Source organism: Elephas maximus, chromosome 25, assembly GCF_024166365.1.
Source record: "Elephas maximus indicus isolate mEleMax1 chromosome 25, mEleMax1 primary haplotype, whole genome shotgun sequence".
Lineage (NCBI taxonomy): Eukaryota > Metazoa > Chordata > Mammalia > Proboscidea > Elephantidae > Elephas > Elephas maximus.
The window spans coordinates 55,859,843-55,873,314 of NC_064843.1; the positions used below are offsets into that span (position 1 = coordinate 55,859,843).

General features: G+C 39.6%; 1 protein-coding gene across 3 annotated transcripts in view; it reads left to right on the forward strand.

Moving 5' to 3' along the window:
- MACROD2 (mono-ADP ribosylhydrolase 2) overlaps positions 1-13,472 on the forward strand; it is a 2,492,337-nt gene that overhangs the window by 2,235,351 nt on the left and 243,514 nt on the right. For all 3 annotated transcript variants that reach the window (XM_049869821.1, XM_049869822.1, XM_049869824.1), the window contains exon 11: positions 2,876-2,959. In XM_049869821.1, the coding sequence (XP_049725778.1) occupies positions 2,876-2,959 (84 nt within the window). The remainder of the gene's footprint in view (positions 1-2,875; positions 2,960-13,472) is intronic.

Sequence of the window (13,472 nt, forward strand, 5' to 3'; positions counted from 1 at the left end):
TCCCCAAAAGTGCAGAGATCTGGGTACAGAGCTGTGTGAATCAGGGGCTTTCATTTGTGTGCCCCAAAACACCTTACCTACGGCTGTTATGAAATGATATTATACTTATATCAAGCTGACTATTCATAATATGCCTCAGTGTCTTACTAGCTACCCAAGAAGCACCTTACAAGTTTTTCAAAAATTAATTACTAGTACTTTTTGGGTACTTAAATATCTCAAAAAACAGACAAGGAAATTTCTTTTTAAATCTCATCTATTCCCCCAAGAATCCCCATTTAGGTGGAAAATCAAAAATTAGGAATCTAATCCTCAAATACTCACTTTCAAGAAATGCTGGTTGGAGTTGAATTTCCATCAATTCCAAACTCTCCCCTTGGTCCCAGGTACAAGTGATGCACTTCAAGGGCATGAAAGGGTTAGAGTCTTCTCCCAGTTAGACTGCAAATGAAGCTTTGCCTACCTTATGAATCCCTTTGAGTCTGGCGTCTGTGCTCAGTGAGCCGTTCCAAGCATCTCATTTCTGTTTCTGCTGAACCCATTCCAAAGGGTCACCGTCCATCTCTCACCTGGTGACAGAAGTTTGGGGGAGTTGCTGGTGTAGTCAGTGGCAAAATTTTTCACCCTGGCTGTGGTAATGACCTTAGATGTGACTTACTTGCAACCACGGAAAACCTAGTCTTGTGCCCAAAACAGTCTGTAGTCCGTAATGCTGGAGTTTGTAATACCACATCTATCAAATGCTTTTTGTTGTTTTTCTGTTCCTTTTTTTTTAATAAATGGGAAAAGAGAAATGAGTTGTCATAGCTCTGCAGTATAATTTTAGAATCCTGACATAAGGCAATAGTTGCTGAAAGAGTGAGAGTTTGCCATGGGCCTCATTATATCTTGGACTTAAAGGCCTGGGTGAAGGGGTAATAAAATATGATACTGAAAATTTTCAAGGCACTTCTAGACACCAGGGACAAAGAGAGATTAGGAAGTGCAAGTACCTTTTTCTCAGTGACTTACATTCTGGGGGGAGATGTGCAATAATTTCAGATACAACAGGTAGGAGTGTTTGAGATTTCCTTTTTGGGGGTCCATCTAGATTAGGTGGTTGAGGAGACATTTTTTGGCAGATTCAAAGAGTGAGAAGGAGATGGCCGTGTAAATATCAAAACATATTACCCATGGTTGGAGTGCCCCAAAATGCCTTACCCATGATTGTTACAGGGTGCAGAGGGAGGAAGAGAGCAGTTTTTTCAAAGGTCCTGAGGCAGGAACCAGCCTGGTAATGATTGAAGAACACAAATATATGTGAAGCAAATGAGCAAGTGGGAGAGGAATGCAGAGGGGTAGGTGGGACCTCAGTGACATGTAGGTCCTAGGCCATGGAACTGCATTTGAATCTTATGCTAAGTGCAATGGTTTTTGAACAGATGAACATTATCTGATTTGTTTTAAAAGATCACTCTCACTATTGCATGGAGAATGGATTGTAGTGTGTCAGGAGTAGAAGCAGAGAGTTTAGATTAGAAGCTGGAAGGTTATTACAGTAGCCCAAGCAAGAGATGCTGCTGGTTTGAATTAAGACGATGATGGCAAAGGAAGAGCCCAATAGTTGAATATGAGGCATATTTTGGGGTACAGTTGATAGGACTTACCATGGCTTGGGCTGTAAAAGTAAATGAAGAAAAGTCTCAAAAATGACATCTTGGGTTTTGGTTTAAGTTCCTGGGTAGATAATAATACCATTCCTTGAGATATGGACTACTGTAGAGAGAACAGTTTTGTAGACATCAGGTGTATTGTTCTTGCCCTATTAAGTTTCAAATGCCTAATAGAATTATTTGCATAATTTTGAAATGCCTAATGGGAGTTGAATGCAGGCTAACCACTAGCGATAGTGTAATACCCAAAGGCTAAAGAAGCAATGTGGAGGGGTGACTACTGATAGACACTGTTACCTTAGATTGAGGGACACAACCATCCTAAGAATACTGCTAGCATCGGGGGAAAGGCACAGAGGGCTTAGGAAGTAAATATTCTGGGCTCCCCATTGGCTGAATCCAACATTCTTGCCAGAGAGCAAGAGAGTCCATCAGTACAGTCCATCGAGGCCAGCCTCCCAGCGTTCAGAGGGTGTTGCAAAGGGTGGGGATTGCATCTGGAGGGCAAACAGAAGACATCTAGTCCCAAATCCAAAACAAGATGCCTCATAGGCAGTTTTAGATATAAACTTTGGACTCAGTAGAGAAACCAGGGCTAGAGATACAAATTAATGCCTAACAAAGTACCTAATACCAGAATGGATGGATTTAGGGGTACTTTTCCTAAAACTGCCTTCAGAATTTAATTTATTAGGCCCCTTAGAGAGACTTGGTGGGAGGCATTGGGAAAAACGGGAAGTATACTGGTTTAATTGGAGCCACAAGGAGGTTATTTAGAATCTGGATTACTAAAGAAGTCTGTTAAATACAAGCAGGATTTGAGGCCAAATCTTGCACCCCCAAAATGAGATGACATTCCAGCTCAGTTGGTCCTATTTGGACAAACTCTTCTGGAGGAAAAAAAAAAAAAAAAATGGGTTGGCTTAGAGAGAAATTTTTCATTTAAAAAAATGAAGAATTTTTGTAAGATTTACATTTTTGTGTGTAATTAATGATGGCTTAAAAAACAGTTTAAGCTTAAACCTTGAGCTCTAAGTCTATGCTCATCAGAGAATTATAGGTTTCTGCCAAAATTTAGCTCAGCCATGAAGACAGGTGAATCTGTAATTAAGCTGCACTCTGTGTGGGGTTTACTAAGGAGAAAACCTCTTTAAACTTCAACATCATTTCGGACTGTAATGGAAAATTTTTAAATAGAATATATTGAATCTTTGTACTTCCAGAGGGTTTAGAACCAAAAGGCCTCTCTCCACCCAACAAGAAGACCAAAGCAAAGAAGCCAGAATGCTCCAAGGACTCTAGTGAAGGTAAGTCCAATCCCTCCTTTCTTTAAAAAAAAAAAAAAAAAAAATTCTGTGAGAAGAACCTTCTATTTAATTTTTAAATTATCTGATATACCCTCATGTTGAGATATTCCTAGGGGTCCGAAAATCACAGAACAATTGTTTTATCTTTCCATAATATGTTTGTTAAGGATCCCGCATGGTGCAGTGGTTTCACATTTGGCTGGTGACCAAAAGTTCGGTGGTTTGAATCCACCAGCCAATTTTCAGGATAAAGATGTGACAGTCTGCTCCAGTAAAAATTACAGCCTTGGAACTCCTATGGGGCAGTTCTACTTCATCCTATTGGGTTGCTATGAGTGGGAATTGACTCAACAGCAGTGGGTTTCGTTTTGGAATATGTTTTTATCCCATAAAATGTGAGGAGGAAAAATCAGGTTCAGATTTAGTTTTTTTTTTATCATGGTAAAAAACAAAACAAACTTAAAAACTATTTTCTTAGTATGATGTATTTTCCATTTTTACAAAGTGAAAAATTGTGGGTAGTGCTTACAAGTGAGGTGTTCTGGAACCATGAGAGTGAAGGTCAAGATCAATGCACAATGAATGGCACCTGAGCTATTGGCTTATTGAGATAATTTGTTTTTCTCAGGAAAACATTCCAAGTCTTCCCAGAATCAAACCTCAACAATGGATGCTGGGAATGTTTCCTATCTTTAATTTTCTCTTCCATTTTTCTTCAGAAGTCAATACACCTTTGCATTTATTCATTGAATGGGCAAGTCCAAGTTGGCTAAGTATTATGAAGAAATAGTGCTATCTCTCTTTTGCAATGCTAGTATCACAGGTCATTCAAATTTTCTTGTAAAATGTAAATGAAATTGTTTTGTTTTTTCCTTCAAGTTAGCCTCTAACCTAAGTATCCATAACCTTCTAAAAGGGGAAGATATTTATTCCATCTACTTCTATACCTGGCACCCCACTTTCCACCACTGTCTTTTTTAAACTATGGAGAATAATAATAATGGTGACAGTGTCAGTTTGGGTCCTCCAGGAAGAAGATGCCATGATGGGTGTAGAAGTCCAAGAGATTTGTTTAGGGAAATATGAAGGGTGAAGGGTAAAGGGTAGAGCAGCAAGAGTAGGTGAAAGGAGAGAAGGAAAGAAGGAGGATTGGAGGAGTAGACGGGAAGATTCTTAGTTCTCAGCACAGTCTGAGAAAGGCCAATGGGAAGGCTGAGAGCAAGGGTTGACCAGTAGAGTCATCCTGATTGGGCAGAAGTGGCTGGGCCCTACTACCCCCCGCCCCCATGCTCAGTCACTGGCTGTTAGCTGCTTAGGGAGAGTGTGGCCTCAGCATGAACACAGCATTGCTGTCAATCCTAAAAGTGTGGTTGTGGGATGCTGTCAGCTAACCACAACCTTAGAGTTGGTTCTCTTTTAAAGGAAAACTGTGAACAGCACACCTCCATGTCTATACTGCAGCCTTGAGAGTACTGGGTTTCTGGGTGATGAGTAGTGACACTGCCTTTGCCCTCCTCCTGGTTCAGAACAAATTAAAAAGGCAAAGCTGTAAGGAAGTTTGAAATCAAAGCATTAGCCTTATTACCAAGATTAGACCAGGGCAGCTAGTTACCTGTCCCCAACTTCCTAATGCTGAATTTCACTCCTGAATGTGAAGGACTTAACTCCTGTCCCCTCAGGAGCAAGAGTCTGGACAGAGGCTGTTCTAGTAAGTTTATGAGATGGAGGGCAGACCAGAACATGCCCCTTTTATAGGCAGGTGGATCTGAGAGAGACTCAGGCTGGAACTCTTCCTTCTCCCAGGCTCACTATAAGCAAGGGGATGGGGAGAAGGACATAGCAGGAGGCGTTCCTCATCCTTCTTGGGAAGGGGTGAGGGATAACCATTTTCTACTAACAGGAAAGAATAGAAGCAGCATGGCTAAAGTGCCTAGAACAGGTCTGGCATCCCGTTAGTGATGGCTATGGTTGCTGATAATTTCCATCCAGCCATCTCTGACTCATGGCAACCTTATACATAATGGAATAAAATGTTGCCCAATCCTGCACTACCCTCATGATCAATGGTATGTTTGAGTCCATTGTTTCTGCTATTGTGTCAATAATCTCATTGAGGGTTTTCTTCGTTTTATTTGGTCCTCTACTTTAGCAAACGTGAAGTCTTTTTCTAGCAATTTGTCTTTCCTGATTAGGACTAACATAATAAGGACGATGATATGCTATGTTCTTATTAGTAGCTGCAGAGTTGATTCTGACTTGTGGCTTCCCCATATGTTACAGATAGAACTGCTTCATAGGGTTTTCAAGGCTGGGACCTTTCAGAAGCAAATTGCAAGCCCCGTCTTCTGAGGTGCCTTTGGGTGGATTTGAACTGCCAGCCTTTCAGCTAATAGTCAAGTGCTTAACCAGTTATGCTATCTGGTGACTTCTGACAGGATACACACTGTCCTAATTCATTGGAATGTGCTTGAAAGTTTAGCACCGTTTTGAAATAACCACACTTACAACCATGGAGAAGCCCAGCAGCACTGAGTTAAGGTCCAAAATGGTAAACTTGGTTAATATCTGATTATAGCCAGAGCTTCCATCTCCTACTGATTGGGAAATGAATTAGAGACCAAATAACCACTGCCTTTACCCTGCAGAGGCTCTTCCTTATTTAGTGGTTCCCTACAAACATCTGACCTATGTCAAAGTTGTTTTCCAGAGCCTGAGTCTGTTGTCATTTCTGAATATCACATGGTGGGTGATAAGCTGTCGCAGTTCTGAAAACCTTTAATTAACAAGGGAATTCCTCTGAGTTGCCCTTTCCAATATGGGAATGCCCTTCTTACTTCCTAAATAAGTTTCTTTCTTCAGTAACATCATTCCATAATCCTAGAATGACTCAGTAACATGACTATAAACCCAGTTGCCATTGAGTCGATTCCAACTCACAGCGAACCCCACTGTGTGTCAGAGTAGAACTGTACTCCGTAAGGTTTTCAATAACTATTATTTGGAAGTGGATCAACAGGCCTTTCTTCTGTGGTGCCTCTGGGTGGTCAGGAACCTCCAACCTTTCAGTTAGCAGCTAAGTGAGTTAACTGTATCACCCAGGGAGCCAGTTATGGCTTTAATTTCCCCAAATTATGGTCTGAGAATTTACTGTGAGTCATAAAGAGTAAGTCAAAATGTAATCACTGTAGATTTGTTACCAGGGTCATTCTGTTTGGGACATCAAGGCAAAATGTAGATATTACTCTACTGAAACATGAGAATTATACATTTCTTCCTAGGATGGCTTCAAAAACAAACAAAAATGTAAAAATTGTTGGGGAAGGATAGATCAAGGGAGTACAACCTGACATGCTAGTGGTAGAAGACTCCATGATATACCAAAACCAAATCCGTTGCCATCAAGTAGCAACCCTGTATGACAGAGCAGAACTGCTCCATGTGGTTCTCCATGATATGGTGCTTATTATTTATCACTGTTTCTATTTTGACAAAAAAATTTTATATACCTGAATTCGCATGCTGTAATGTTGCATTTATTTCCTTTCCTCCCATGTTTTGGAGAATTAAAATCAGTCTTTCCAACTGGATATACATATAGAATATTCTCTAATGGTGCAGTGGTTAAGAGCTATGGCTGCTAACCAAAAGGTCGGTGGTTCTAATCCACCAGCCACTCCTTGGAAACCCTATGGGGCAGTTCTACTCTGTCCTATAGGGTTGCTGTGAGTTGGAATCAACTCAATGGCAATGGGTTAGGTTAGGTTAGGGTGGAGGGGTACATTTTAATACGTATCATGAGCCTTCTCTTGAGATCTTCCCCTCATTTTAGAGTTATCAATTCTTTTTTAGCTTGGTCATGTCTTGTTTCTAAAGGGCATTTTCTGATATCTTTATTTATAGATCAGTCATCTTAACTCCTCATCTCTTGGCCTAACTTGAGGATTCCTGCCCTCAAAGTACTACTGATTACCTTGCATGCCTTATAACATACATTCTCAGAAAAGATCATACAGAGTGCAGCTAGATCACAGACTGTCCTAGATTTTATAGCATGTTGTTGTTAGGTACCACTGAGTTGGCTCCAACTCAGAGTGATCCTATGTATAACAGAACAAAACGTTGACTGACCCTGCACCATTCTCACAATAGTGGTTATATGTAAGCCTGCTGTTGAAGCCAATGTGTTAATCCATCTTTTTTGCTGACCCTTCACTTTACAGTGCTTGATGTCCTTCTCCAGGGATTGGTCCCTCCTGATAACATTTTCAAAGTAAACAAGATGAAGTCTCACCATCCTTATTTCTAAGGAGCATTCTGGCTGTACTTCTTCCAGGACAGTTCTGTTCCTTATTCTTGCTGTCCATGGTATACTCAATATTCTTCACCAACACCATAATTCAAATATGTCAATTCTTCTTTGGTCCTTCTTTTTCATTGTCTAGCTTTCACATGCATATGAAGTGATTGAAAATACATGGCTTGAGTCAGCCACACCTTAGTCCTCAAAGTGGTATCTTTGCTTTTTAACACTTTAAAGAGGTCTTTTGCACCAGATTTGCCCAATGCAATACATCCTTTGATTTTTTTTAATTGTGCTTTAGACAAAAGTTTTTAGAGCAAATTAGTTTCTTATTAAACAGTTAATAAACAAATTATTTTGTGACATTAGTTACCAGCCCTGCTGTATGTCAACACTCTCCCCTTCTCCGCCCCAGTTTCCCTTTTTCCATTTGTCCAGTTTTCCTGGCCCTTCCTGGCTTCACATCTTTGCTTTTGGGCTAGTGTGCACGTTAGGCTCTTATACATGATTGAACTACTAAGCATGTTCCTCGCGTGTAGACCTGTTTAATCTTTGGCTGAAAAAGTACTGAGTTAAAAGGTGTCCAGGAGCCATATTCTTGGGGCTTCCCCAGTCTCTGTCAGACCAGCAATTCTGGTCTTTTTGTGTATGTATGTGAATTTGAAGTTTTCTCTTGCTCTTTCAGGACCCTCTATTGTGATCTCTGCCAGAGCAGTCAATGGTGGTATCCGGGTACCATCTACATCCTTTGATTTTTTGACTGCTGCTTCCATGGGCTTGACTGTGAATTCAAGTAAAATGAAATCCTTGACAACTTCAATATTTTCTCTGTGTATCATGATGTTGCTTATTGGTGCAGTTGTGATTATTTTTGTTTTCTTTAGGTTGAAGTGTAATCTATACTGAAGTATATAGTCTTTGATCTTCATCAGTAAGTTCTTCAAGTTGTTTTCGCTTTTGACAAGCAAGGTTATGTCATCTGCACACCTCAGGTGTTACTGAGTCTTCCCCCAGTCCTGACGCCAAGTTTTTTTTCATATAGTCCATCTTCTCAGATTATTTGTTCATCATACATGTTGAATATGCATAGAAAACCATAATACAGTATTTAGACCCATAAGAATTTTGAAAGCATACAGTCAAACTTCCTCACTCTACAGATTTTTTTTTTTTAAGTACAGACTGCAAGCGATTCTTTAACTTGCCCAAGGCCATGCAATTTGTTAATGTCAAAATCTCTTTTTTTTTTTCCTACAAACTACACAACTTCTCCAATTCTTTCTCTTTGAAAATTAGGATTAATTTTTTTGAAGGAGGAAATGTTGCCAGCATTATAGTATTGACTGAAGCATTATTACTTTGTAAGTATTTTTTAAGTAAATATTTTACTAAAGTATTATACATCAAAAACAAAAGTCAAACAGTTTATAAATATATTTATTTGCATGTATTTACACTGTGGACTTTTGGATCTAGGCTTTTGTTTTTATGATTTGGATTAAATTTTCATCTACGACAGTATAATTTCCAGTGACATACTGCAACATTATTTATTGTTGTTGTGTGCCGTCAAGATGATTCCCACTCATAGAAACCCTATAGTACAGAGTAGAACTGTCTCATAGTGTTTCCAAGGCTGTAAATATTTGTTTTTTTATTGTTCTTTAGATGAAGGTTTACAGAGCAAGTTAGTTTCTCATTTAACAATTAATACACATATTGTCTTATGACACTGGTAGTCAACCCCACGACATGTCAACACTCTCCCCTTCTCAACCTTGGGTTCACTGTTACCAGCTTTCCTGTCCCCTCCTGCCTTCTAGTCTTTGCCCCTGAGCTGGTATGTCCATTTAGTCTCATTTTGGTTTATGGCTGAAGAGAGTAAACCTCAGGAGTGACTTCAGTACTGAGGTAAAAGTGTGTCCAGGGGCCATACACTCAGGGTTTCTCCAGTCTCTGTCAGACCAGTAAGTCTGGTCTTTTTTTTATGGTTTAGAATTCTGTTCTATATTTTTCTCCAGCTCTGTCCAGGACCCTCTGTTGTGATCCCTGTCAGAGCAGTTGGTGGTGGTAGCTGGGCACCATTTAGTTGTACTGGACTCAGTCTGGTAGAGGCTATGGTACTTGTGGTCCATTAGCCCTTTGGACTAATCTTTCCCTTGTGTCTTTGGTTTTCTTCATTCTCACTTACTCCAGATGGGGAGGAACCAGTAGAGTATCTTAGATGACTGCTCACAAGCCTTTAAGACCTCAGATGCTACTCACCAAAGTAGGATGTACAACATTTTCTTTATAAACTATATTATGCAAATTGAGCTAGATGTCCACCAAGACCATAGACTCCAGCCATCAGCCCAGTAACTCAGTCCCTCAGGGAGTTTGAATATGTCTATGCGGCTTCCATGACCTTTCAAGGCTGTAAATCTTTATGGAAGCAGATTTCCACATCTTTCTCCTGTGGAGCAGCCGGTGGTTTCAATCTGCCACCCTTTTGGTTAGCAACTGAATACTTAACCACTGTACCACCAGGGCTCTGCAATACCATACCAATAATGAAGTACCTGATATAAGTGATATTACCTGTGAATCAGAATGTCATCAACAGAATTGTCTGAAGAGAAAAATTAAAAGTCTAATAAATTCCAGTTCCATTAATTCAAATTTCCTATAATTTAGACCAGTTTTAATTTTGTTTAAAAAAAAATTGAAAGGATAACATTATACAAAACTTGCTGCTGTTGTTGATAGCTGCCATCTAGTCGATTCTGACTCATGGCTACCCCACGTGTTGCAGAGTATAACAGTTCCATAGGGTTTTGAAGGCTGTGGCCTCTTAGAAGCCCATCTTCTGAGGCACCTATGGGTGGGTTTGAGCTGCCAAAATTTCAGCTGGTCGTCAAGTGTTTAACCGCTTGGGGCATCAGCTACTTTCATCAGAAAACTTAGTATCCTTAAAACACACCTGCTTTTCTAGCACCGTTTCTTCCATCTTCCAGAAGTAAATTTACCCAGGAATTCCTTTAGTGAGGGACTCTCATATTCTATTTGTGTGAAAATGTTATTATTTTGTGAGTATTTTAAAAAAGCACTTTTGCTGGGTAAAAATGTGAAGACTCTATAATGATTCTATAATTGTTGAGGAGTATTCTCTCAGTCTAATTGTTTTGTTTTATCTTTCTTTTTAAGTTATATGTCTTTTCTTTCTGGCTGTTTTGGCAATCCACTCTTGTATTTTTTCTGACACTTTGGTAAAAGAAATGGTTTCACCATGATGTGTCTAGATGTGGATTTCTTGTTATTTATCCTTCTTAGTATTTGTTGTGCTTCTTGGGTCTGGGAATGTGTATCTTTTATTAGCTCTGAAAAGCACTCACCTATTACTTCACTAAATATTACTTATCAACTTCATTTTTTCTCTCTGTCTTCCATAACTCTTAGCCTATTTTACATTTTTTGTGAGTTTTTTCTCTCTCTGATGCCTTCTAGTTAATCTTTTTCAAGTCTATCATTCAATTTGATGCTTTTCTATTCAACTATATTTAACCTACTGTTTCTCTCCCCTGAATTTCTATTCTCTATTATTGTACTTTTCAATTTTTACAAGCTTTTTTTTTTATTATTTAGTTCTTTTTCAAATATTCCAAATAGTTAATCTATAAACCTGTAAACCCATTGCCCTCAAGTCGATTCCGACTCATAGAGACCCTACAGGACAGAGTAGAACCGCCCCATAACGTTTCCAAGCAGCAGCTGGTGGATTCGAATTCCCAATCTTTGGGAATAGCAGCTGAGCTCTTAACCACTGCAGCATATCTTTTTTTAATAATATGTACCTGAAATTTCAATATCTATAGTCCTTGTAAGTCTAATCCTGCAGTTTATTGTCTCTGCAGACTCATGCTTATGGTTTTTTCCTGTGTGTTTTATGTTTTTGATTGCCATGTTCCTTAAATTTTTATTTGCAGCAATTCTTTGAACTGGGATAAAGAGCTCGTTTATTTACATTTCTGAGATGCCTGAAGGCATTACCAATTTAGGACTATGAATATTTGACTTAGAGTTTTCTTTTTCTTTTTTGTTTGCTACTGGTCCTTAAAACTATGCTAGTACATGCATAAGGTTAAGAAATCTCTATAGAGACTGTTTTTCTTCCTTTTCTTCCCCCTCCACTCAAAGCCAAATGTGAGTCAGGCGAATTTCCCAGCATATTCTCGACCCAAGCACTGGCCTATTTCTGCCTCACATGTGTGGTTCATTTGAACCCAAGTACTAGCTGGTGGTTTTCAGTGTGTGTTCATATGCTTGCGTCATCAACATTACCTGGGAACCTGTTAAAAATTCACATTCTAGGACCGCATTCCAGACCTACCAAATCAGAAACTCTGGAGATGTTGTTGTTGTTCTTACATGCCGTCGAGTCGGTTCTGACTCATAGCGACCCTATGCACAACAGAAAGAAACACTGCCCCGTCCTGAGCCATCCTTACAATCGTTGTTATGCTTGAGCTCATTGTTGCAGCCACTGTGTCAATCCACCTAGTTGAGGGTGTTCCTCTTTTCTGCTAACCCTCTACTCTGTCAAGCATGACGTCCTTCTCCAGGGACTGATCCCTCCTGACAACATGTCCAAAGTATGTAAGAAGCAGTCTCGCCATCTTTACCTCTAAGGAACGTTCTGCCACACTACTTCCAAGACAGATTTGTTCGTTCTTTTGGCAGTCCATGGTATATTCAATATTCTTCACCAACACCAGAATTCAAAGGCGTCAGCTCTTTTTCGGTCTTCCTTATTCATTTGTCCAGCTTTCACATGCATATGATGTGATTGAAAATACCATGGCTTCGGTCATGCGCACCTTAGTCTTCAGGGTGACATCTTTGCTCTTCAACACTTTGAAGAGGTCCTTTGGAGCAGATTTACCCAATGCAATGTGTCTTTTGATTTCTTGACTGCTTCTTCCATGGCTGTTGATTGTGGATCCAAGTAAAATGAAATCCTTAACAACTTCAATCTTTTCTCCGTTTATCATGATGTTACTCATTGGTCCAGTTGTGAGGATTTTTGTTTTCTTTATGTTCAGTTGTAATCCATACTGAAGGCTGTGGTCTTTGATCTTCATTAGTAAGTGCTTCAAGTCCTCTTCACTTTCAGCAAGTGAGGTTATGTCATCTGTATAACGCAGGTTGTTAAATGAGTTTTCCTCCAATCCTGATGCCCCCGTTCTTCTTCATATAGTCCAGCTTCTCGGATTATTTGTTCAGCATACAGATTAAATAGGTATGGTGAAAGAATACAACCCTGACGCACACCTTTCCTGTCTTTAAACCAATCAGTATCCCCTTGTTCTGTCTGAACAACTGCCTCTTGATCTATGTAAAGGTTCCTCATGAGCACAATTAAGTGTTCTGGAGTTCCCATTCTTCACAGTGTTATCCATAGTTTGTTACGATCCACACAGTCGAATGCCTTGGCATAGTCAATAAAACACAGGTAAACATCCTTCTGGTATTCTCTGCTTTCAGCCAGGATCCATCTGACATCAGCAATGATATCCCTGGTTCCATGTCCTCTTCTGAAACCGGCCTGAATTTCTGGCAGCCCCCTGTTGATATACTGCTGCAGCCATTTTTGAATGATCTTCAGCAAAATTTTGCTTGCATGTGATATTAATGATATTGTTCTATAATTTCCACATTCGGTTGGATCACCTTTCTTGGGAATAGGCATAAATATGGATCTCTTCCAATCAGTTGGCCAGGAAGCTGTCTTCCATATTTCTTGGCATTGATGAGTGAGCACCTCCAGCGCTGCATCTGTTTGTTGAAACATCTCAATTGATATTCCATCAATTCCTGCAGCCTTGTTTTTCACCAATGCCTTCAGAGCAGTTTGAACTTCTTCCTTCAGTACCATCAGTTCCTGATCCTATGCCACCTCTTGAAATGGTTGAATATCAACTAATTCTTTTTGGTATAATGATTCTGTATTCCTTCCATCTTCTTTTGATGCTTCCTGCGTCGTTTAATATTTTCCCCATGGAATCCTTCACTATTGCAACTCGAGGCTTGAATTTTTTCTTCAGTTCTTTCAGCTTGAGAAATGCCAAGAGTGTTCTTCCCTTTTGGTTTTCCATCTCCAGCTCTTTGCATATGTCATTATAATTCTTTACTTTGTCTTCTCCAGAGGCCCTTTGAAATCTTCTGTTCAGTTCT